Source organism: Molothrus ater, chromosome Z, assembly GCF_012460135.2.
Source record: "Molothrus ater isolate BHLD 08-10-18 breed brown headed cowbird chromosome Z, BPBGC_Mater_1.1, whole genome shotgun sequence".
Classification (NCBI taxonomy): domain Eukaryota; kingdom Metazoa; phylum Chordata; class Aves; order Passeriformes; family Icteridae; genus Molothrus; species Molothrus ater.
In genome coordinates, this window is record NC_050511.2 from 61,280,915 (window position 1) to 61,307,796 (window position 26,882).

A 26,882-nucleotide genomic window follows, 5' to 3' on the forward strand; every position below is an offset into this window, starting at 1 on the left:
CCTGCCTGCTTAGCAGAGAGCTGCAAAGCTTTTCATTATGTTTTGTAACACGTGTAATCTAACAATGATGAAAGAAATAAGTTTTCCTTTACCTCCTTTGCTTCATGCTCCTGAATTATCTTCATATTAAATACCTTAGCATCATGCAGTGCATTTGCTGGCAGCTCTTCCTCTTGTTCGTGAAGCCTATGCTCTAGGGGACCAAATTAGCTGATAGACTGTATGCAGACTGCTTAATTATTTTCTTGTTATTCCACTGTTGGTTTAATTGCAATAGCAAAAAAAACTTGAGGGTTATTGCACTTAGATTTAAAATACAAAATTATAATACAGCAGCTCTTCTAGTTAAAGGTCATTGCTATTATGAAAAATACTTAGGTGTTTCTACAAAGAGGAACCACTGTAAAAACAGGGTAAGCAAGCTCTGTACTGGGAGTTATCAGCAGGAATGTAACAACAGCCTCTCAGATTAATCAGCCTTAGTGAATTCTGAGTGCTCTGACATCCAACTTAACTAATAATTTTCTATGAACTCACATGAAGTTAAATTTTATTTACTGAGAACAGAGACAATTTCATGATTGTGAGATGCCTTATTCTTTTTTGGTTGTTTATGAACAGACAAGTTGCTTTCAGAATAAAGCCTGCCAAATCCAACAGGTTAGAAATGGACTTCAGAATCAGTCTGGAAAAGGAAGATATGTTGGAATAGTCATGGCATAAGACAGGATTGGCTCTTTACAGAGGCCACCTACACAAAGCAGCATAGACAAACTGGAAATAGTGAAAATGGGTTCCCTCACAAACTATTTTAATTGTGATTTTAAATTGTCTTGTTGTGGCAGGAGAATAGTATTTAATCAATAAGCATTCTTAGCCTTGCCTCTGTGTGTTTTATATTTTATTTATATTTTATTATATTTTCAGTGAGATCAATTTTGAGTGACTGAGGCATTTAAAAGGAGTTCACCATTTTTCAACAAACAGATGTTTGTTGTCTCCCCTCCCCCCGCCCCCATCCCTGCATGTTAGGGAACTTAAAATACTGAAAGCCTGCCCAAAGAAATTCACTTGCCCATCACAGCGCTCATAGAAAAATGACAACATAGGATTTCAAAGACAGAGGCTTAAGAATATCTAAGAGACTGATGCTTAGAAGTGTGTTTAATTCTGGAAACATGCATAACCAGCTTAGATATTACCACCGAAGCAGACATTTGAAATTGTGTACAAAAAAAAAGACAACACGCAGGCTGGTGGGCAATGTTAAGGTACAAGGCTTGCAGTGTATTAAAGAAATGTGCAAAACTGACAACAGGCAACAAACATTCACATCTTGTTTAGTCACAAATTTGTTTCTTTTAAAACAAAATAGGCTGACCAGTGCCTTTGATTTCACCAATAGTATGTTGCTCTTCAGGTAGGATACAGCCAAAAGGTTACACAAGCTGCAAAATTAAACTCTTTCAAAGTCATGATGTAATAAGAGCTTGTTTAAGTCCAAGGCTTTCTACAGAGCATTCATTTGATTAGCATTCTTTTAAATATACAAACAGAAGGATCAAAGTTACTGTCACATAAGAACTTGGCTATCATCTTATCTGCAAAACAAAGAAATCCAGGATGATCCTTCATAAGCAATGCAACTAACACATATTTCTTTGGACAAATACATATTCAGATGTGCTTGCAAAGTATTTCTAAATAGACTTTTCAAAAAGTATTTTTAGAGTAGTGCAATATAACTTTATCTGCAATTGCAACCAGTGAGAGGTAATCCAGAGAGGACCACAGCCCCCCTTGAGGATGCAGTCCTGTCATTCTCCCCTGGGCAAAAAATCCCCTTTAATGTCACTGGGAACTAATAATGAGGAGCTGTGCACAGGTAGTCCCTCAGGAATGAGTCTCTGCTCACTATGTGGGGAGCTGAGTGTAGAAGTCTGCATGCAGCTACCAGAATATATCCCCAAGTACTCGTTATGCAGTGGCCACTAAGACATTTGAAATGTAAATGTTTCTCATCTATGTTCCATGTAATTTATAAGATAATGCAGTTTCCATGCAGTAGGGAAAGATTGTATCAGAAGAACTGACATTATTAACTAAGGAGAAAACCCTGGTGTATCAGTTTTACCACAACTGCATTTTTTTTCCTCTACACGGTATTTTACATTGGTAACAGGCAATGTTATACCATAAAGCATATTAATATGATCTTGTGATTTAAATGAAAAACCTCTTCTGCAAGATATCCATATTAAAATAGTTATGTGCACAAAAAAGTGTTCATAGTATGACACCCAAAGCAGTATGGAGTTAGTTTTACCCATTAGAGCTAAGCTATGTAGTACAAATGAAGACTACTGGTACACGTAGAAAAATATGACAGGCAATCAGTTACAAACCTGGCAGTATTTTGAAACAGAGATTTTTAGGTCTTAAAATGGAATGATAAAGACAGCAGGAACTGCTTTTGGGAGCTCCACAAAGAGATTTGCACTTGGTGTTTCTCACTGTCTTATAAGCAGCCCTACCACATAGAAAAATGTTGCACCAGAAGTTAACATTGGGGTCTGAAGTTTAAAAAAATCTACTAAAACATAAGTGCAGTAGGCTCCACTACATTGTATTTCTCTTGCAATATATAAAACATAGAAAATTGTAATGATGACTAACTGGATAAAAATATGAAGGCTCACAAATAAAATATGAGAAATTTCTGAGTCAGATTTAGTGTTTTGTAGGTTTAGTTAGCATGATTTGACTATCTCACGTATCTTTGACCACCAAGTAGCAATATATATTCTCCATTTTCGATTGACTCATTTAATGTGTTATATTATTTCTAACAAGGCTTTAAAATGACAAAAACCCTACTTGAAACAAATGTCCTAACAATGAGAAATAGATTTTCCACGAGCAATCATTTTCCACCTTTGAATACTGTTACAAAATCTCCCCAGTAGATAAAAAGGCAAGATAAATAAAAATCTTAGAGAAAGGAAACTCTTCTTAGGCTTGCTCTTTTATCTTCCCCTGGCAGATGCTGGTCTCCTCAACACATGAAGTTGGCTAGGCAAGATTGTTTTTCTTTCTCTTGCTTGGGCTGTGAGTAGGATCTTGTTTCAGTTCATGGTATTGCATCTGTTTAAACACAAAGTTCAGAAAGAAAGTTGTCAGGTGGCACTTGTTAGGAAAAAAGAAAGATACACTTTTTTTTCTGACAGGGGATAAAAGGTTAAAAAAAAGAAGATTTTCCCCTAAAAACAACACAGGATTTGCAGATGTGATTCACCAACACCAGAATGACAGATCTAGAATAAGAAGGAAAACCAACACTAGGAATATCCTCCCAGGAAATAGCACTGCATGCTGATGTAAACTTAGAAAAGACTAGTTTTTTTTTGTTTTCTCCATGAGCTCTAGCAGACAATAAACATTATCATCTTGACCATATTGGATACCATTCTTCATAATGTTTCTTAAAAGCTTGGTTATTTCTAAATGCCTACCTCAGAGGGTATCAGATACAGAGAGAGTGTTCTCACCTCTATCTCCTACCTAATACCAGCTCTGAACTGAAACTAGAAGTATGGGAAGTCTATAATCTTTGTGACACTGGATGTGATTTATGTGCTTGATGCTATCTTAAATCTTGCATGCTCTCTGGGGATTGTGTACTGCATCATAAAAGCTTGTAACTCACAACCAGCTTTTTTTGGGGTTTTTTTTTGAAAGGAATTTATGAGCCCAGTGGAACTGTGGCCACAGCAAAAGCTTTCACCCCTTGGAAGGGAAAGGCCAAAGTGTTCTCAGAGTGCTGAGCAATGCTGCCTGCCTCTTCTATTATTTGACCTTCCTGTTCCTTCTCTTGCTTCTGAGACCCACAGCTCCAGTGTTTCCTGTACAGTGCCTTATCCCAATCAGATTCACATCATGCTGGATGCTGCTTAATACAAGCTCTAGCTACCATCTCACAAATACTTGTCCTTCTACTGATTTTTTTCCAAGGATCCTAAGAGGCACAACCAATGCTGGAACTTTTTTCTCATTGGATAAAGATCTAGCAGCCTCTGTCTGGTTAATGGACTGTCCTCAGCTTGAGTTTGCAATTTTTTTCTGCCAAAGAATATAATAGTAAATCAAAATAATTGCTTTAAAAATTGTAAAATAAAATAATTATACACACCACTTGCACATCAGAAGGGACTCTGGACAGAAAGTCAAGTAGCTCGTTGTTATCAATTGCGTATGGATTTCGAATCTTCTTTGTAAATTTATTGATGCCTGCAAAAGTGAAAGTTCAAATGTTACTATCATAAGATATATGATTTCAAAAGATACATACTTTTGTCAAAGTTTTAAAACAGATTTTAGGATCCATTCTGAATCCTGACAGTAGCACTGAATGAATGCATGAATTGTAAACTCGGGCTCCAAAGGTTGGACTCTGCTTCTGTGGTTCCCTGTTTCAAAATGCAAAAGTTCTAGGGACATTTTCAAATTCCTTCAATATATATTTTTTGGAAAGTCACAGAAACTGTGATTATTATGAGGAAGTTGGGAAAAGCAGAGGCATAAAAAGTACTTAATTTCTGAAACAGAGAGGATGAGCAGAATTGGGCTTAATTGGAGGACACAAAATTCATATAAGATTCAGAATATTCAAAGAAAGTATTTTTCATGCTAAGGACAATGAAATATATGGGAAGCATGAAGTCTGCATCATATGAAACCTTTAGAGGAGTTTGCACAAACCTCTGTGTGAGAATGACAGGTAGAGACAAGCTTATAGCAGTGCAGAGGAGAGAGGATATGTCTCCTTTAGACTTCATGGTCTTATAATGCCTATTGAGAATTAGTATTCAGAAGCACCAAGAAAAATCATCCACAAAATAATCAGGAAGCAGGCTTTTAAATTAGATATATTTTCTTAATTACATACCGAGTCAGATTCATAGACTTTGAGAACCTGGTCTGTGGGCTCTGGGAACACATGTGTAAAACATGGACAGGAACAGTGCAAACTGCACTGACTCTCATGTGAGCAGGAGAAAGCCAGGACATGATTAAAATATGCCTTCCTATGTAATTTATCCAGGCTCTATCAGATATAAGATTACATAGTTTATCTTCCACAAAGTCTTTGGTGCCCACACTTTTCAGAAAGGTTTAGCAAGGACATATAGCCTTTGGATAGGGCATTCAAGATTCAGTGTCGACAACAACCACAGCATTCCACTGCTTGAATCCTCAGTTCTGCAGTGCAGATAGGAGATGCTGCCCTCCCTTTATATGGTGTTTGATAGTGAGTGTTCAGAAGGAACATCTGACCTTCAAACACCTTTGTTTAAGAAGAGGTTCTGCATCAGGAAGTGACTGCTAATTTAAGGTTGAACGCCATTGTTCATTGCACATGGCCACTGGACAACTCATGGGTGAGTTCTGGTGGTATGATCTCACTTTATCACATCTGATAAAGAAAAATACCAGTCAGCATGTGAAACCTCAAGAAAGGAAAAGTGCTGCACAAATGAGAGGAGACACTACAGGAGAAGCAGAATAGAACAAGGAGATTGGTCTTTTCCAACAGTTTGAAAATTTTCAGATTAAAATAATTACAGTTTTTTCCACATTAACAGCTGTAGCTGTTACCAGGACTCAGCACTTCATCAAATGGGATTAGGATGGAGAAGTGGTTTCTGCTCCACCCCACCTAACACACCACATCTTCAAGGACCGGTAGTCTCCACTGGGAGAGACACAGCCAGGAAAGGATGGAGAATTTCTTGCTAGGGCAGGCTGAAAGGAGCAGACCCTAGGGATGCACAGAAGAAAGACAGCTATACAAAAGATGACATGTAATATGAAGAAATTTTAATTTAAAAACTCTGCCTTCCAAGGAACAAAATGGATAGATGCTGCTACAGACCAGCTCAAACATTCCTATGGAACTAAGTCAAAAAAGAGAAATCAATGGCTTCCCACAGGCAGGATGGATGAATACGTTGAAGAAATATACACAGGAGAGGCTAGAAACATACAGTAATGGAGAAAACAGGTAGGTGTTTGGAATACTGCAATTTTTGAAGGAACAGATGCTCAAAGCTGTTCTCAGCATAACAGGGCTCTGTGAGAATTCATTTCACCCTGAGGAGGTCTGGATTGTGGGACCTGCACCTATGCAATACCTGTCTGGTCTCCTGCCATGATGCAAGAGAAAAAGATTCCTAAAGAAGGGATCCACATACACTTTCTGAGTAAAAAGTCACCTGAACTGAAATGCAGGAGAAAAATGTGGAGTCAAAACCTCTAGTGAACCAAGGGGCTTGAAGTTATATCTCCATAGCCTATGTAACTTGAAGGCAGGGAGAGAAGAGATGCAGAGAGTGCAAGGTGCATTTATAATAATTTATGCTTACATTATCCATCCATGGTTTGGGAGGCTTGGGAGTTGAGACTCTGCCTTATCTGAAACAGAGATATTTCTGTGGGAGTGTGACACTTCCAGGGGTATGAGTCATGAGCTTTTCAAAGAACATTCTGGCTCTACAGTTATGTGGATCTTGGAGGGGTATTATAATCTCAGATTATTGTATCAAATCTGATGTAAAAAAGCAAGACGTCAGACCTGTCTGAAAAATGACAGACAAATACTTTGAACTTCCTGTGTGCATGCTAGAAGAAATGAAATTTTGGGAACGAACTAAGTCTGGGTTACACTTAAGTGATGCATGGTATGGAGGAAGAAGTAAAAGTCAAAGAAGGAAAAGAAAGGAAGCCCATATGCTTGCTTTTGTTCATTCTGTAGAAATACTTTTGTTCATATCTTCTTTATTGTTTCAGCTATGATCATTTGGGAAAACATTCTAGGAAAATTACTAATACTGACTGATAAACAAAAAAAAATTCTTTGGAGTCAGTTCAATGATTTTATGCTGTCTCCTGAATTCAAAACTTTTTCACAAAAGAGTGACTGCTATTCTTAAGAAAGAAAATCTGGCCACTCTGCTCTTCATAAGTCTGTGTTACTGGGTATAGCAGCTGGTGGTGTAAGAAGTATGAAAAGATATACAAATGAAAACCTGGAGCATTATTTACAACAGATGTGGTAACAGTAGCTTTTTAAGAATCAGTATAAAGAATAGATATAAGCACAACTAGTGAAAGCTTGGATCAATCATAATTCCATCCCCCTACATGCCCAGAGTTTCTGTTCATTATCAACCAGCCAAATACCATTTATTCCTTTCTGTCTAACTAAAGATGACCCCTTAAACAGGTTTCTTGCTGCTATGTTTGCATACGCTTACACAAGATAAAGTACTGCAGTAAAAAAGGAGTATTGTCCTAAATGCACTATATAGATTGAAATGCCTCTGATTGTGCGTAAGTGGTGAAAATAAATCAGAGTCATATCTGGACAAAGCTACACTTTGATATATGAAGAATCCTCATGGCTAAAAGTTTATAGTATGATTAAGTCTAAAATGTCAGCCAAGAAAAATGCATTTTGCAGGTGGGCCTAAATAGTTACAGTGTTGCTGTTAACTAACATGCCTAATTCCATTATAGGGTAGCTTCATGACCATAAATACCAAAAAGTAGTGTCAGTGTAAGTCATCCATTAAAAACCAGGTTTTTAAAGCAATACAGACAGTTTAAAAGGGCTTTACTTACCCCAGACAAGGACAATGTATCTCAGTGGAATGAAATACAGGATGATGGTGAACACAGAGAGGGCAACAATTGCCAGCCAGCTCAGGAATGGGACAGTCCAGTTGAATGTACTAAAGAGAAATTCACAAAAGTCAGGACTGAAGAAAAATTAACAAAAGTCAGAACTGAGGTAGGCCAACAAAGCCAATAAAAGAGGAAAGGACAGTGGGAGAAGTGTCAGTTTCCATCCGGAAGGACAAACTGAGTCTACTAATGAAAGCATGGATGCATTTGTCATTCATCAGGGAGAGCCTGGGCTTGGATCCAGTGTCAGTAGAAATGAAAGGAGGTCCTAGCTTTGCCCACTTGCCTGCTGAGTTTCACCTCTCCCAGCCCAGCAGTGCACATCTGCCAGGTGAATCACTGCTCTGCTTTTTGGAAATCTCAGTGCCTAACCCCAGTTTCAGCCCCAGGAAAAACCCACAGAGATCCTTACTCTCCAAATGTACTCGCACAGGCAATCTCCATTCCCTTCTCAACACCATGGTAGAGTAGGATACAATAGTTGTAAGAACTACTGCTAAGGCTTTCTTGTTTTATCTCCTCCCTATTCCACTTTAAGGATAGCACAAGGAGTTAAAGGCTGAAAAGGGACATTCAGCTCTGTCTGAGGTACAGGCGCACTCCTCAGCCAGGTGCCTTCCAGTTCTGGGGGAAAAGGAAAAGGCAAGTGCATGTCTATGCAAAGGTGGAGACTCATACATGTGCATAAGAAGGAGAGGGCTGGGGGGGGGGTGGGGAAAGAGGGCGTAGAAAAAGTTAGTCATGAAGACAGGGATAATGCAACAGCAGTGGTTGAGGGAAGAAATAAAAACCCCCTGGATGTCAAAATTTAAAAAAAATATAATTAAAAACCCCTGAAATAAGTAAAGGGTTTTTTTCTATGAATAAAGGAAGAGAATTTCTGGGATCCCATCAGAGTTGCAGGATATTACCTTTCCAAAAAAAGTCACAGATAAAAACATCCTCACTAAGGGTCCCAGACTCTATTCTGATAAAACTCTGCCACATTCTGCAAAATTGAGGTGTGAGGGAGAGTTAATGGATCTTGGAAAGGGTGCTGTCGGTCTCCAACTCCTGCGTTCAATGAAGAGAGAAAGACCAGATGATAATTTTATACATACATACCATAGGAACGTTGGTTAAGGGTAGCCTGGCTTGGTGTATTTGTTCAGTGAAAGCACTGCCATCTCAAAAGTGTTGGATGACATTTATCCAGAAGATAATGTGGCTTTAAATCTAAATAGTTTAATGATTCACTTTAAAGTATTCCTACTAGCTACATTCTCAATCATTGTGATCACATAATTTTGGCTTCTCTAGATGAATAATTGCAATTACCTGAATTGCAAGCCATATTTTTCATTATGAGCTCTGGCTTCCTGTTTATTTGTCTTCTTTTTTCCTTGGCAATTTTGACATGTCTCCACTAGCATTATGTTAGTATCACTTAGTGTAGGATGCCTCCCTTTATCCTCAGGGGACACCTGCTCTTTTCCCCTTTTCTGTAGGCATTTGGGATGAACAGAAGGTTGAGGGTCTGCTCATGTTCCTGTGACTCGGCTTTGTGCAATCATCACAGACACACCATGATGTGTGGGAGCACTGGCTCCTCACTTAGCAAAGCTCCTTATGGGCTGTGTTAACACGGCATTCAGTACAGGTTTCCCATTATAGTTTTAGGAACAAATTACAAAGATTTATAGTCTCACTCAGTTTACAAAATTCTGTAGCTCTCATCTGGTATATAAGAGAACAAACCCTACCTCCAAAATGCACAATTAGAACTACTTAATCATCAAGACAACTTCCACGAATAGCCTTTTGATAAAGGACTTTTTTCAGAGACTGGTTCATTTTTCTAACTGGAGAACTTGTGTGATACAATATGCTTGCACCTGCCTCTCCTGCTGTGAATAAAGCCTGCCTGGAATTGTCCCTATGGGAACACTTTCCCAGGCTTTCCTATCAGGAACTTTGTTCTTAAACAAATAAATGGCAATGCCCATTTTGTCGAGAATGAACAGGACAGTCTTAGAGATGATCCTCAGGATTCCTGCAGACTGACCTCCACCCAAGGCATAGGTTTCCTAAAATTCACTTCCAAAAGTGAATTGGGTAGTGGTAAGATGCTCTCGGCTTTCAAGATGCAGAACACCAAGTCAATCCTTTCCATATTTTGCAGCTGAAGGTCTGGAACCTGTCTGACCTCAAGTAATAAACCTTGTGCTGCTGTCCATTGACCATGCCAGAAACACACCAATACATTTCCTGTAGTACATCTCAGAACCTCTCTTTTTAATGTCCAGATTTGTTGGCAATTTTTATATATTATGTATTAGGTGTTACAAATTACAAATACTCTAAAGGAAAGGTTTTGCTGACCAATAAATAAAACTTCTAGCAAGGGAACATATTTACATCCTTAAAATATGAAACTCCTATTCAATTCTGCTTATTTCCTTTATCAAAATTGCATTTTTTATTATTGCTTTTAAATAACAACCTCATAACAATATGCTCTTTCTCTTTTACTTAAAACCCTTACTTTTGATTTTTGTCCCAATTAATATAGTTCTAAACTCCAGAATTAATGTAAGAGAATTTCCACTGAGCGAGGGCCTCCATAGAGCAAAGTAAATATAGTTGAGTTTGAACGATGGACTCCCCTGGAAGAAGTAAGTAAAAATCTAACATATCTCTGCATGAAAAAAGATGTTAAAGAGTATTGGAGAGCAATCCAGCACCTGTGTCAGCACTTACTTCTTGATCCTCTCACCAAAGGAAGCAATTTCATCTAGGATATTCTGGACAGTGACACACACCTCCTGGATGGCATAAAGTCTATTCATAAATCCTTTCTTTTCACTGTCCTAAATAAAAGAATAGGAGTAGTTGAGTAAAAGAATTTCTGACTGTAGGAAAAGGATTGTGTAGCTATCAGTTAAGTTTCAAAAGGTCCTGTGTTACAGATTCATGTAAAAGAATTGGTAAAACCTGGCAATAAGACAACAATTTCTTGTCCTGTAAATAGTGCTTATTGCAACACATATGGTTTAGTATATATGCTGTGCTCCACACAATTTTGTCTGTCACTGCATTAGTTTCTAAACACATATTTGAATAAGCCAGGTCTCAAGGTTTTAAACATGCTGAAGGTGCCAATCTTGTATGTTGTGTGCTCTTTCAAGTGACAAGAGTCATAAGGTGGAATAAAGGCAGTTTTATTGAAATGCTGGTTCTTGAGCTGATGTAAGCAGAGGAAAATAATAAACATTTCTAGTGGAAAGCATTGAGCAAGAAACCAGAAAAACTCAGCTCCTATAGAAAGCTGTTCTTTTTCCCCCAGATATTTATCTCTAAATCTAAACATGTTGGCAGGATCAAATCCACTAACAATGCTGTGTTAAATGGGATTAAAATGAAGTATCACCATGGAAAAAAAAATAGTTTCTCTTAATTTTTTTTCCAGACCACAGACAGACAGAAGGTTATGTTCAGCATTTCCAATGGGTTGTTGCTGTATTACCCTAGCAAGTGTGAACATGATTATTGTTTTCTGAAAATAAGAAAGAAAATTTTGTACTCTGAGGACAATATTTCATTAACGAAGTTCAACTTTTTGTAATCACAAACCACATGATACAACGGTCTTTGTCATTGACTCCAAAGTTCAACATCTAAGAAATACATGTTGCATTTAATTTTTCTATTCTTCCTCTGATGCTGTAGCTATCAGACAGAATATTTGTTCACTCATTTTGTTGACATTTTTGCTATCTTAATAAATTAGATTGGGAAAAAACATAATTTATCATTTAATAGTTTCAACATTACTGGTTCACTGACAATGGTGTTGTCAAGATTACCTGTGAAGATGTTTGAAAGTATTTAGTTAGAGAATACAGGTTTTCTAAAAACCAACCACAAGAGAAGCAGACAGAGATGAGAAAACTACTTTCAGTGATTCAGTGCAATTTATAAACCAAGCACTTCAGAAAGAGCAAAACCACCAGTTTCTTAGGCAATGTGAAAGACCTTATATTTCACATAAGATTAATAATTATTATATCACAAAGAATTATTTTTGTTTTCTGAAAGTGACCATAATGGATCAGAACCAGTGATATCAACTCTATCCAGTGCTGCACAGCAACACAAAGCCATTTATGTAAGTTATTTCCTTAATCTTTACTGCATTCTTGAAGCCTTTGCAATGACGCCATTATTCTCCTCAGATATACAGCTTCTGAAGATGCGCATCATATATCCAGTGTGCTTCATCTGTCATCAGGAAATAGGCACTTGCTCTATTCCTTCATGTAAAACACATACTTCCAAGTATAATGTTCCCTTGTACAGCAGAAATGAACAATAAGCTATACAGGTATTTTTCTGCTTTCTAAATATGAAAATTGCCTCTTGCCTCTTCAGTTTTAAGAAGTTCTGTCCTCCATGTAAATTCAGTTTGGTTTATAATTAACTTGTGTGAAAAAAGAACTATGTCACTCTAACAAAACCTGTATCATATCCAGAACTCAAGTGGTGTTACATTCAAAGGTCGTGAGGCTGTTTTAATTTTAAGTGTCTTACACAATAACATTGTACCTTTATTCATGTCATGATTTAGGAATGGCACTCTCCATTTAGTGCTCCACTGAGACTTTCCAAATCCTGCTGCTGCATGCTCACTCCCTCTCCCTCCCCACCCGCTACTGGAGGCACAAAAGATCGTGGTGGAGATAGAAATAATTTACTGGGAACAGCAATGAGATAAGGAAATGAACAACAACAATGACAATATCAAAAACAAAACTGTACAAAAGAGAGAGAGTGATTTACATGTGAAATGCTCACTACAGAGCCTGACCCGCCCACAGCCACACCACCACTGCCAGGCTCGAAGCCAGTGCCACACTTAGTCAACCTAAAGGAACCCCTCTTCCTGGAAGAGAATCCCTTTCTCCTGCCTCTAACAATGATCAGAGATGGTAGAAAATAACCTCTAGGTTCTAGCCACTCCCCCTCCTGGCTACTGCAAAAATTCATCCAGTCCTAGCCAGAACCAGACAATCCAAAAATATATCAGTTTTAAATCACTTCCCACAAATACCATGAAGACAGAACGAGACAGAGAAAGGATCACTATTTCCAACCCACTGCACCTTCTGAGCTTAAAGGAAATTTGTTGACATTCTCTGAGGCGTGATTAGACAAAACAGCACAGGAAAGAGGAGGCAGTCAGAAGAATCAATGGTTCATCTTTGCTTAAACTATTCCAACTATTCCCACATGTCCCACAACTGTTAATTGTTTTTTATTTCCTGCTCCAAATATTTGTGTAAAAAATAAGCTGGACTAGGGAAAAACTGCACTTATTTTCTTCCAGTAAGATGCCATGTTATAAAATACAATACATGAGCTACCTAGAGTAAACCAAGGTTCTTAATAATTAATTTTTCAAACACTGCTGGCATTTCCTTTCCAGAGAAAGATGGTGTGAGAGACTGGAGGAGATTGGTGGCTTGAAACACTTCAGTTGCATGAATGGGATAAGGGGTAAGACAAGCCTTGCCCTGGTGAGGCAGTGAGTTGCTCCATCTACCCCTCTCCCAGAGCCTGTACTCTCCAGGGGGCACAGTGGATGCAATGTTCCAAACCTACCCCTGGACCCCCTAACCCAGCCCCAGAGTGGATACCAGATGTCCCATCTGGGGAAAGGGCCCAGGAAAGCCATATGGTACTCACGCTAGAGCATGAGGCAAGCACTTGACCACTGGAATCACCAGTGGTAGTCATATTTGTTCTTTTCTATATCTCTTCTGTCTTTCTCTTTGTTTTTTTTCATCCAATTACTTCTTCTTGAAATCTAAGTAACTTAAAATCAAATGGGTTGGAGTTTGTCAAGTCGGATGGACTTGGAGCTTGCTAAATTAATGCTTTGTGAAATGCTTTGTGTTGATTCAATGTTGCTTTAAACTTTTGCCAAAGATCCCTGATTTTCTGAAGTTGCCAGTAAAGTTTTGGTTGTTTTGACTCTTAAGGAATATTTTGTTGGCATTTCTCTTTTCTCATCTAACTCTGGGTAAAAGAAAAAAACAACCCATAAGCCTCTTTAAGGGACTCAGCAAGAGAGTCTGGGGCCTTGAATATGGGCTGTGACTGGAATTGACTGGAATCAGTTTCATCATTTGCATGACTACAACTGCCAATTTTGTGGGTATAATTGTCATTTAAATAGTAGATAAAATTTATAATACAAAGCTAACAAAGCTTAATACAAAGCTTTATTACTACTTCATTTGTGTGTTTTATTTGTTTGCAGTAGGCTTAAGGTATCTGAAAAGCAAGAGATTTGCTAGGGCTTGGTTGTGAACACAAACTGTGAAAGCAGAGTCAAATTGATACTGATAGTATGACCTGAATTTTAAAAAGGATATGAACCCAAAGTAAAGTCTGAGAAGATGTCCTACTCCTCTTTCACAAGAAATTGTAAAATAAAGATTGATATGCTGTTTGCTGAATAGTAATACTTAACATTTACATACTGATTTTCAGCCAGAACTGTATTTTTCTTTTGGCGAAACCAAAGCAAAACAAAGTAAATTACTAGCTCTAAACTATGTCAAGCTAATTTACACAAATCCCTAAATAAAATCCATGTTATGTGAGTCTTTTTATTCAACACACTGTTCTTCCAACTCCATGACAAAATAGGGTGATTTAGGAAAGGATTATACCTGTAATCCTAAACCTCTCTCCTCTCCAAGTGAAAGTGCATTTGAAAACCAAACATTTCAAATGACCAGGAAAGTGGGAGAAATAAATAAGCCAGACTCAAAAGTATACTCTGGTAAAGGTAATGGGTTTAAGCCAGAAATGGGGAAAGAAAAAAGAAAAAAAAGTTTTAAATACAGAGAATAAAACTCTGAACATTTTATGGTGGATAACTGTCCTACTAGTAACTTCTAATTTGGAGAGAAAGGCACAGATCATAAGAAGAGAGTTTTGAGAAAAAAAGGAAATGCTGAAGGGCAGGATACTGTCTCTTAAGAGTGGGGAATGTGGGGCAGTTCACTGCCCCACCAGGCAAGGCCTGACCCCTTCCCCTACACATGGGCATCCAAAAACACCTTGAACATCAACCTTTCTAGGCTCTGGCACCTGTGGCTGCAAAAGCAAAAGTATAGCCCTTCTGCTATCAGTGAAGAACCCCTCTAATCATCTTTGACTTTTAGTAACAAGCCAAAAAATCTCTAATGCTTAAACAGAAACTTCTGTGAGAAACCTCTTCAGATTATTTCAACTAATAATTGGTTTCCAAAGTAAAGTCCATAAATAGGGACCCACATAACCCCTCAACAGGAGACTCTGGGCTCTAACACTGTGGCAGACTTCCTTTGTGGACTGATGAAATAGACCCAGAAGTAGTTGGTAGTTAATGCATTAGTCCTGTACTGGCAGGAGTCATTAGTACTGCCCAGAAAAACATACAGACACAGACCAGTAGGTTTATGGTGTAGCTCCTGCTCAAAACCCCACCTCAGTAATTACATTCCAAAACCGAACCACTGCTGTCTCTGAAGCCCACAAAGAAGAAGATAGTAAGCCAACACTGTTTCAGCTCTGGAGCCTTTGATCTCCTTAAAGTCTCCTGAATCTCTATCAAAAGGCCACAGATCTGGTGATGGACACCCAGTTAAGTTTTTATTTTTTCAAATGTGGGAGACAGAAATTCTGTTCACTTCTGGTGAGCAACACAAAGCACTCTGGGGAAAGGTTCGACTAGCGGAGAGGTGAAAAACAATTCCTGTAACCAGGGAACAGGTTGCATGGCTGGCATGTGGTCGCCATGTGTGTGGGGCAGTGATTGCTTGGGGAGATGCATGGACACTGCAGATCAGAGAGCTGTAGAGAGCTGCTTGGGTAAAGGGACACGTGAACAGTGACACCGCAGTGCCAGGCAGCCAATGCACGCTGGGTTTGGTTAAGTTTAGAGCATAGAAAGGCTTGGTTTGCTGCAATAAACAATCTTCTTCAGAGCAAGCAAGAAGGTCTGTATGTCTTTGTTCCCCATTGCTACAATCAAATTCTCAGGTAAATAGAAGGACAGACAACCATGATGATATTGTTATCTTAAAGCTGACTGTGGAAGCAGGTCTTGAGGTAAAGCTGAATGGTCTACAGGGTCTGAAGAGGTGCATGATGTGACTTGAGACTGGCCTCTTCATTACATCCTGTAATGAGCTGAGAGAGTCAGGTTATTTTAACTGTCTTTCCCCCTTGCAGGCTATCACTCACAGAGCAGCTTAACCACATTATTCTTCCCAATTCTTGAATTGAAAAGGTATGGAAAGACTCTTGGAGATATTAAACCTTCTCAGTGGAACCTTAATGATTCAGAAGTCCCCACCCTTTCAGTAAAACAGATTGTAACTCTTGAGACTTTCACCTATTTCAAATAGTGACAGATAGCATGTCCAGCATATCTTCTCTTTTCTGCATCAGCAAAATAGAAAACCTGCTTGGTACTCCTTCCACTCTGAAAAGGACCAGGTCTCCTTAAAGCACTGGCACCATTTCACCTCAGACATCAAATCCGTGGGTTATGTAGATAACCAGAAATGAGTTTTTAAACTTGGGTCTTCAACTTCACCCATATTACTTGGCACCACACCTTAAGTGGCCACATTTTTCAGATACTATCAGCTATCTACAAATGCTCAATACATCATCTTAAAAATCTTTGTGCTAGCACGTGTCTTTATGTGTGCATGGTGATGAGGTCTGAAAATTAGTCTCATGCCTAATTGGAAATCAGGCTGAGGATTATAAAATGTGGAGAAAACCACATAATAATGAAGAATAGAGTTTTACAGAGAGAAATTATATTTGTGGTCATGATTATTAAAAATAGAAGCCATAAACTGTTATTGACTAGTAAGAGTCCATATTTTAAACAGCAGACAATAGGAACAACAGAAATTATAGAAACATGAGGAAGAAAATACTGAAGACTCAGTAAAGAACTGTTAAATAGACTTTTTTCACCATTGCCCAGCCTTTGATAAGATCTGCAGTTGAAGACCTGGTGTGATAAGGGGCCATGAGCTTTGTCAGTGGCAGTGAATGCTGCTGGCCCTGCTGTCAAAGGTAAGTGAACTGCAGGGCCAGGCAACTATCACCTATCACGGGAATATCCCATGAATACCGTGTCCATGGTCCCAAGCTGGAGTGGAGCTGCCCTGCTGCTGCCATAAAGCACCACTTAGCCTCTATATAAGTGAGTGCACACCAAGTTTGTCAGAGCCCTCCTCACCAAGAGACAAAGGAAGAAGGATCTTCACAGGATGCCATAGATTCTTGGTGGTAATTACCTACCTTTCTGTAGTTCTTTGCTTTTTCCTACTTTTCTGTTTTCTTGCTTGCTCTTTCTTTGATAGTGAGTAAATGTGTATTATAATTTTGATTATCAACATTTGACCTCCTTTGTGTCTTAATCTCATTTGGGGTATTTTGGAATCCTGCCCCTCCTTGTGTTTGCAGCTTAGGACACATTTCCAGATTGGGACAGACTCACTGTTTATGAAGACACACACCTGTGAGCATCAATTACCTGCTCTTAGCAGTGGGGTTGGACTAGATATATCCAGAGGTCCCTTCCAACCCTAAGAATTCTGTGAGTTTGTGTGTCTGTTCTTCTCAAACATTACTGAGAGTTTGAGAGTCGATAAAAATAATTTTGATAAAAATAATTGACTGAGAGTGGATAAAAATAATTTTGAACCTTCTGTGACTTTTTGGCAGTACCACCTATGTAATGAATTAGACTTTTTTCATGGACTACTGCAGAGCTAGAAGATAAATATAAAATTGGGGGGAAACATGGCAAGAGTTACAGTAATAATTCTAAAGAAAAAGAAGAGATTGCAAGCTTTCCAGAGTAAAGAAATAACACCGTGATGGCAATTATGTAAATTATGTTTAAATTGAGATTTTTGACTAGTACTCTTTATTTTCTCTTTCTTCCTATCACATTACACAGTGTTTCCCAGTGCTTTTTTTAAAACATGTTCCTTCCTGATCTGTCCTTCACTGCACATTTGAATAGTGTAAGGACAGCGCTCCAGATAAAAGGCAGAAACATGGACGCAATAGAGCCAGTTTATAGAGCAACGTGCAATTCCACCAAAAGGCCGTCCAGTGGGGAGAAACAAAAATTTAAATTTTCCTTTCATGATACCTTTCTGACTAATATGAGACTGACCCATAACCTTTATGAGGTATTTATTTAATATATACTCTAAGCAAATATATTACTTGAAAAGGGTGAAACCTTGTTTGTTCATGGTGATAGATTCAGGAGCAAAAGTCAACAAAAGGCACAAATTTTGTTTTGCCTTTCTTGGCCTTGTTTTGGAAAAAACTCATAAAACTAAGGTGCTGTAGGGTTGAGCACTGGGGTGATTAGAATATACTCGATGAATGTGCTTTAGGTCAATGTTTTAAGTACCTGAAATTCTTCTTTTGGTTGTCTTTTTCTTCACCCCTTTGACTATGCTTAAAGAAGGGAAGACAGAATATTTTATTTTATGAGAGTCAGAACAGCACCGGAGCTTGACAGTGATCTCATTAATACTTCTTTTGTACCCAGGCACATCAGTGTAATCCAAAAGAGGCTAACACAGAAATCATGGTATATTGTGCATCAGCTGTTTGCAATAGTTAATTTAGTCAGAATACAGTCCTGGTATTCTACTAAAGAACAAACTTTGGCCATGATTTTACAGTTGAATTTGTAATTTGTAGTGGTTCTAATGTGTTTACCCTATGCTGAATGAAAACTGCAATTAATAAGGTAGTCATTAATGCAGCTCTTTAAGTTCTGTTATACAAATACGAGGGATGATAGAGACAAAAGTTAAATCTCAAGGGTCTAATAACCCTCAAAATGTAAGGAAAGAGCCTGCTAGTTTTATTGGAAAGAGTTATTCTAAATAAGAAGAACCTTGATATGCAAGAGCCTGGAAGAATGGTGCAATGAAAACAAGACCTACCAGCTAGCATAAAAATTCTGCATGCAGGTAGGGATGAAAGAAATAGGCAAAGAAACCAGAAAAGGAATGCTGAAAGACTGAGCTTAGAAAAACATCTGAATTGTTGAGATATTCTATAATCATTGCTTATCTAAATCACATACACACATTTTTGTTGTCCACTCATTATCTCTAAGATAATCAAAAATAATCATCAAAATAATACAGTACTCTGGTTTGAAAGTTAAAACTAGCCTGAAAATTTATCTTTCAGTGAGGGCCTACACATGTGTCACTAACTGATATGCAGGGAATTGATATGCAAAAGTACTGCTGGAGTTAGTAATCTAAAATTTCAGTTACAATTCTGAAATACATTTTCTTGGATGTAGCAGAAGTAAAAGTTAATTTGATATTTTAGTGTATGCAGAAAGCAATTTTCATTTTCTCCTTGTAAATATTACAATGTTAAATGTGCTTTTGCACAAAAGACAAGACTGACTATTCAAGATGACCTCCACACTGGGCTAGGACACTCTGCATCAAACTCTGCAGATTTAGATTGACTGTCTCTGGAAGTTTTCCAATCCTGTGTTGACAAGATATTGTGATCTTAGAACTCCTAATATGCCATGCACCTAAACAAAGAGATCTGTTGTTTCTCTCTCAGACTCCCCACTATTGACAACATCTTTATATCAAACACAGAAAAAAGTAATTTTGTATTTCAAAATTCATGTTATCACCTCTTGGACTGCTCATGTTTTTGATTCACAGAAATCACAAGACATTCCCTGAAACTTCCTTACCTAACTAGCATAGTATGGTATGAAATTGCCTGGGCCTGGTCAAGCAGACTGCTGAGCAGAGAACTACAGAAATGTCTTTACTGTTTGTACATGCTGCCCAAACAGTGCTCCTTTGGAACAACTAATCCAAACTTTTTAATGTCTGTTTTAGATTTCAGTGATTTAACTCAATGGCAAATTTGCTATGGGGAAAAAAACAAACAAAACCATTTTCCTGGGGACACTATTTGTAAAGAGCAACTGCACAGAGAGATAAAATTCTTAGTGGCTACATATTCCTTCACATTTTGAGGTCAACAGAGCCCAGATGGCCTACACCAGTTGAAGAACAAACTCTAGAATCTTAAACACTTGATTGTTATCAAGTGATCAATCATTAGGAATATGATCTGGAAAAGAAAAATACTACACTGTAGCTCAGCTAAACAAGCAAGTGTAGATTATCCGCAATACTTAATTCCAAACATGAACATAGAGCAATGAAGACGAAAATAGTAGTATGTGAAATCTGTCTGGCATTGTTTTTATGAGTTGAATGCATAAGGAAGTCATCTTGAAGGCACTTTGGGATTGAAAAGGACGGTCAAAACAACCATGAATATTCAAAATCAAAAAGAAAAATTACATTATCATAATCATTGGCTCTGTTACTTTAGCTCAGAAGAAATCCTATAATGTCTAGAGCAGGAAAGATTACATGATGTTCTAAAGACAGTGGATGTATAAATATACATTTCAAACAGCAGGCAGAGTTATCTAAGGAATGTATCAAACTGATAAAATGATGAAAGAAAGAAAACAAGCCATTCAAACCCACACCTTTTTTATATGATTCCCCTGGATAAATGTTCAGACTCTGCTTTTGTAAAATTACATAGTGAAGAAAAATAGTTTGGCATTTGAGGCTAAGCAATATAAAATGGAAGAAAACAGCAGCATCTAGAAAATAGTCCTAGGAATGTACAGTGGGCAGGGAATGATGACTGAATCAAGAATTCAAGCATGTATTTTAAGAAAATCTTGAGAACAGCCTGAAAGCACTCCGTTGCCCATTTTCTTTCTATGCTTACTTTACTGAAATCAGAAAAAATACCCCCAAAGCAAAACAAAATAAAAAACCCCAAAACAATGACCAAAAAAACCCAACCCAACCAAACAAAAAAACTCCACGAAAACCCAAGAAAGTCCCCCAAAAATCCCCAACAGACACACAAAAAACCATACAAAGGAAGAAAAGCCAAAACCACAAACCAAATCCCACCCCTTTTAATTTGTTAGGAATTACTGACATTTCAGAAAAGATCTAAATCTGAGCCATGTAGTGAAGATGGTGCAATGAATATGCAAAAATCAAACCAAAAGGTAATTTGTAACAATGTTATTTTAATATCTGCCCACTACAATAGTCTGTTCTACATTAATTTTAAATATGCTTCAGCATGCTAATTTCTCAGAAGTAAAAAGGTACATATTTATGTTGGACCACAATAAATCACACTCTGACTAAAAACTGTGAGAGGTGCTCACATTCAGCTGATGTACTGCAGACTACAATATCAGAAAGCAAATGAGTAGCTCAAAGGCATTTATTTGCTCAAATGTCTAATTTTTTCCCAGAAGAACAAATATTTGTAGCTTAGGGAAAGGCTTTGACTGTGAATTGCGTAGATGTTAATTCACAATAAAACATGTAGAAAAAGCTACTAGAGCTTGTCTTCAGTGACTTTAAGTGAATTTCCTTCTATAATTGAATAATAAGATTTGCTGACTTGAACTAATAATGAATGGAGCTGCTGTAGAAGGAAAAAAGAAAGCAAAATGTTGTTAAAATAAATACAAAAAACCATATGATTACTGCAATGTTGGAATGACAGCTGAATAAAACAAATGGCAGGAAATACAAACAGTTGTCATTCTTCGTGAATGACTAACTGGGCCACTAAGCACTCATGACACAGGAAGCATACTGGGTCACAGATGATATTATTTATACTAAATCTTGCAGCTAAAGAAGAAAAAAACCCTGCTGAGATGTACCAAATAGAAGATAAAAATTAAGCATCGAACAGAATTTATCTGCTTTCCTGAAGAAACAAATAAGCAAAGGACTTTAACCATGTGACATGTATTTCCCCAATTTACCTTTTTTTCCCATCATCTCCTAACTTGCATAGTGCCTATTTAAAAACTTTAAAGTACCAAGATCAACAAATATACAAATGCCAGATGAGGAGGGCTGGGAAACCTGCAGCTGACAGCAAACTAACAAATCAATGCTTTTCAACAATTCAGAGTGAATATTGGACATTAGGAAATGAATGAATGAGACAGATTCTAGAATGAGCAAAAAGGGGCACCCAACAGCACTTAGCCTGAAAAGCTGCAAAAGAGCTGGCATTCAACCCATGATGCATCCCTGCTCAAAGGGGATGATTTTGAACACAGAATTATTTTCAGTTGAGAAAACAGGAAATTGTAAAGAGAATTGAAGACCCTCTCTCCCTTCCTAAATTCCTGAGCATTTTGCATCATTTTCACAACTGCCAGGGATCCATGTAGGAAGGCATCAGCTTCAAAGGTTTGCTGGCACCAGCTGTCCACAGATGCAGAAGCACTGTGCCATCTCCTGCTTCTCCAGCTCCACTACTGCTGCTCTGATGGTGTGTGTTGTATAGTGCATCATCCCTAACAAGGTGCAGACTGTTTAGGATAGCTTATTTTATTCACATGGGCCTTTTCAGCAGAGAGGACAAATTAGCCCTCCATACTTAAAAAGCTTGTTTCTTCCAAAATTTTAAGCTCATTGCTTGTTTTTGCGATACTCAGAAAAGCAACCACCAGCCACACTGAAAGAATTCAATGACAGCTCTCTTCATCAATTTTCAGTAGTCTTTGTATTATTTATTGTCTAGTAAATAAAGTTGAAAGGCTTTTCAACCTTGGTTGCAAACTGAGTACCCAGTTGCAGTCCAACAACAGCAGGGAATAAGGCTGCCAATGTAAAATATCTTTTTTTCTCCTTTGTGACTGCTTTCCGTAGATTTCATTATTTCTCCTGGATCTGCGCTTTGTCATATCTAGGGCACAGCAATACTAAGTAAGCAGGGAGAAGGGATGTGAAATTTTTATCACAGAAACAACTGGCTAGGAGGTAATACCATATTCAAGCTTTTCCCAGAGAAAACATGGAAGAGAACAAGTGCCATTCTTCTAGAAAACTGTGCTATTCTAGTCTGACAGTTTGGGATTAAACATACAGACACTTGAGGTGCTTAGACTTTGTGGCACAACAATTATCTGAGAGGCTATAATAAGCAGCTCCACTGGATTAAAAGAGCTTTTTGAAAAGCGGCAGCTTTGTGTGATACTTAAAAATAGCCTTTTCTATTTTAGCACAGTTCTTTGCTATCAAACAGATGGAAGGATGGCTCATGCACAACACGGGGTGGACTTGTGCAGAAACAGAACAGCCAAGAGAAATGAGCACGTTAAGGTCAAACAGTTATACCAACTTCTCAAAGTATTTCTCAGACTTTCAGAGAATGGTGGGGCAGGAGTTTCCACAGCTGTTTGTTCCAAGTTATTCTCAATGCCTTTTCCTTCCCTGAGTTTGCCCACTCTTATGTGGCACCTACATAAGCTTCAAGAACCCACACTACTGCTAGTGTTTCAACTATCTCCCCCCAGGTTCCTTCAGAGTTTTTTAGGCAAACATCATCCAGTCCTGATAATTTGTTATTATTAATTCTGTTGATTTTTTTCTGTAACTTCTTTTACCAAAACTGGATTTCAAGCAGACAAACCCTATGGAAACTTCACCATGGTCTTCCATAATGAATACACACACAAGAAATTACCATTAAATCTTAAATCCAAGGTCCATGGGTAAGTTGTTTTGAGTTCCTAGTACCATACACTGAAATTTGCAAATTAGTTATTACAAAGTTCTTGAAACTTTTCAGAATTTTAAAGCAGTCAAATAAACAATGAGAGGGCAAATGATAATTTGCATTGTGCTTAAAATAAATGTTAGGCTGTTGCTAAAAGAAAAAGGATGTCAAAATAACTATGCAAGGAGAAAGAAGTAAAAAGCATTATTATATATATATATACACTGAAAGATTAACTGTAAAAATAATTGACACGATGTTTAACATATTTATAAATCTAGATCAAAAAGAAGGAAGGTTGAGATGCCCAGTTTGGAGGTGACAGAATTACTTAAAGATGTGATGTCAAACTTCTGAGGAATATAGTGAAGTTAACAGAATTACTAACACTAGTAGTTTACTGAGTGCCATTGTATAAGCCTAATAATTTCAGCTAAAGTACTGAATCCAAAAAAAATAAAAATAAAAAATCAAATTCAGAAAAGCAGACATGATATTTGAAATAATGAAAATTATGTGAGGAAAATTAAGATGATGAGCAATAAAAAGTACTAGGACATTTTAATTTACAAAGAAGATGAATGAATATAATCAAGATACTCAAAATAATGAATGGTCTAGAGAGAGTAAATTGAGACTCTTAATTACTCTCCTAAGACTGTAGAAAGAAATGTTCTAACAACTTGAGAGGCAGAACTAAAGCTGATAAAAGTAAATTTCTTTTTTCCATTCAATGGAAAACTCACCAGTGGACCTTGCTGACAAAGCAGCATTAGTATGAAGAACTTAATAAAACCAACAGCAGAATTAAATACATATGCCATCATTTTCCTAGTAGGAAAGGTACTAGGTAGGACAACTATGCATCATTTCACACAAAAATATGACACTTCAGAAATATCTTTTAGAGCTTGAACACAAGTTTAAGTCAGAATACAGAGCAAAACTTACTATGAAAATTAAGTATAGACAATATACACATGCATGATCTTAAAGGTCCCTTCTAACCTAAACTATTCTATATGATTCTATGAGCTGAAGCCTTTCCTATTTACTATTTGAGGCACTTGCACATTTGTTAAAACATTTCAGAGGAGTAGTAGTAGAACAAGGAATCAGTAGACAGAATCATTAAACTTCTGACATTTTAGCCTAGACAAAAATACTGAGAAGTACTGTAGTACACTGTTGTGTACTTTCTATAGAGGATTGTACAGATATGAAAACACCTTAACCTTATAGTAAAAATAAATTTCCTGTGAACTTTCTGAACAAAAAGGGTCACAAAAATGTTTTCCAGTGACAGCACTGATTTCTTTTAGAAGGAAAAAGCCTTGCAAGTACACTTTCAGCTAACCATTCCCATCCTAGGTGAATAAATGTGTAATTATATTGTGTATTTTTTTCCTGGTTACAAAAACTGAGACTGGTTACGAAAACATCTGGCATGCCCATGGTTGCAACACTAATCACTTGCACCTGATGTTGTAAGACCTATTTTATGTTTCCTTCAGGTGAACTCTGCCAATCCATAGGTTGAAATAGATTCATTTTTACTGTACAGTTGTATAATAGTATGTGCAAACCAAATATGTAAGAAGAGCTCTGGTGTTTTCAGGGAAGAGAAGAAATCTTAATACCTAAATATCTTCAACCCTATCTCAAACTGAAAATCACATAAGAACCTTTGATTACATATCAAAATACAGAAGAGGGGAGGGCGGGGGTGGTGGTGGTGCAGGGGTGTTTGGAGTTACTTATTTTTTAGGTAGAAATCAGCTAACTACAAGTCAGTACCTCTGTACTGTGCAGTAATTTCTTCCTCCTCCTGAGATACTAGCCTTCACTTGGACTCCAAGCTCTGTAGAAGCTGGCACTACTGGGCACACAACTCCCACGGGGCACCCTACTGCACTGCCTTGACCCCCAAAATCTCACCACCTTTGTTTTGACTTTAATGCTTTTGATTCCTGTGCAGCTGAAAATACTAACGTGGTGGGAAATATTAATATAATGCTACAAGGGAGAGAAACCAAGAGAGTTCACTGACAAGCCTTACTCAAAACCAAAGGAGCAAAGATGTATGTAGTATGCAAAGCATCTCCCTCCAGTATCTGGAAGACACCTCTATTGTGTTACAATAACACAAAGGGAATGTAGGGAAAATCCTGTGACTCCTGGGGATAGCACAACCTGACTGGGCACCCTTCCAGGGCTGTCTTTGAGATTGCTCCCCACCACAGAGAGATGGATAAAGCTCTTTATTAGTAGCTCTATTGACAATTAATTGACATTAATATGTAATATTATTAGTATTAATAAATAATTACCATCATTAAGACTTTTTTTCTTGTTTGTCCTAGGAAGGGAAGGGGGCACCTGTCAGAGCAGAGCCTGCTGGGTCCCAGCATCCCCAGAGGATGAGTCTACCTTGAAACAGGGGGCAGAAAAACAATTATCTTCTCCAGAGGAGATGACTCCAGCATCAGAAGGGTTGAGATCTGCTCAGTAGCAAGAGGCTATTACCTATTACACCCTTCTGCATGGCCAAGTGTTTCCAACTCTTTTATTTCCCATTTATATTGTATAAATTCCCTGGCTGCTTTCACTGACAGAGTTGCACTGAGCTTTCCCCTCCCCACCACGACTAATCTTATGGAGCAAAACAGAAGGTTTGTCTTTTGCAGCACTGTGTTTTAATCTCATCCACACCACATTCAATTTTCCTTACAGTTACTACTTTCAATCAACATTTTAAAAACCTCAGCCACCACTGAAGAGGTTTAAATAAGCATCTCAACCTGTAAAACAACTAAATGCTGTGAAGTATATGTAGTTTATGATGGAGATAATTTTAGTGTATATATTCAGAGTTTCAATTTTCTCTGAGAACATAAGAGTAGGATGAATTATTGGGGGAAAAAAGAACAGAAATAGAAGAAAATAAAGCTTTCCTAAGCACATACACTTTTCAGTGTCCCAAAAACAGGTAACGTGTTTAGCATATAATACTTTATAACCTTGTGTCAGAGCTCTGGCTATGCTCCTGCCTTGTGTCCTTAGATGTTTTTTTGGGATACAACTCCAAACAGTGATATTGAGACCTGAAGAAAAGTATAATGCCTGGGTGTTATCAACATCTCTAAAGGGAAAGAACAACACTTCAGGAAGGTCAAAGTAGTATAGCAGTGTTGGAGTGCTCCCCATCCTTGACTAACCCCCCTCCACCTCTGATGGGAAAAGCAAAGCAGGATATTGTAAGAGCATGATTTTAACCAGTGTTCTGCTGAAACTAAAGTTTTATCCTTGATTAAATACATCCTTTCTAACTCCCTGGAAGCCATTATAGACAACATCCTTAAAATAACCTTATTCAAAACGTTAAGGAACATTGATATAAGAATATGTTGCAATATGTCACATACTGC

At 37.7% G+C, this 26,882-nt stretch overlaps 1 protein-coding gene across 2 annotated transcripts in view; it reads right to left on the reverse strand.

The window, feature by feature from the left end:
* Window positions 1-1,146: 1,146 nt before the first annotated feature.
* The window catches only part of MCTP1 (multiple C2 and transmembrane domain containing 1), a 211,801-nt gene continuing 186,065 nt past the window's right edge, over window positions 1,147-26,882 (reverse strand). For both annotated transcript variants that reach the window (XM_036403021.2, XM_036403020.2), the window contains 4 exons: window positions 10,483-10,592; window positions 7,681-7,790; window positions 4,190-4,287; window positions 1,147-3,144 (listed from right to left, as the gene is read on the reverse strand). In XM_036403021.2, coding sequence (XP_036258914.1) covers window positions 3,073-3,144; window positions 4,190-4,287; window positions 7,681-7,790; window positions 10,483-10,592 — 390 coding nt within the window. In that variant the 3' untranslated portion in view covers window positions 1,147-3,072. The remainder of the gene's footprint in view (window positions 3,145-4,189; window positions 4,288-7,680; window positions 7,791-10,482; window positions 10,593-26,882) is intronic.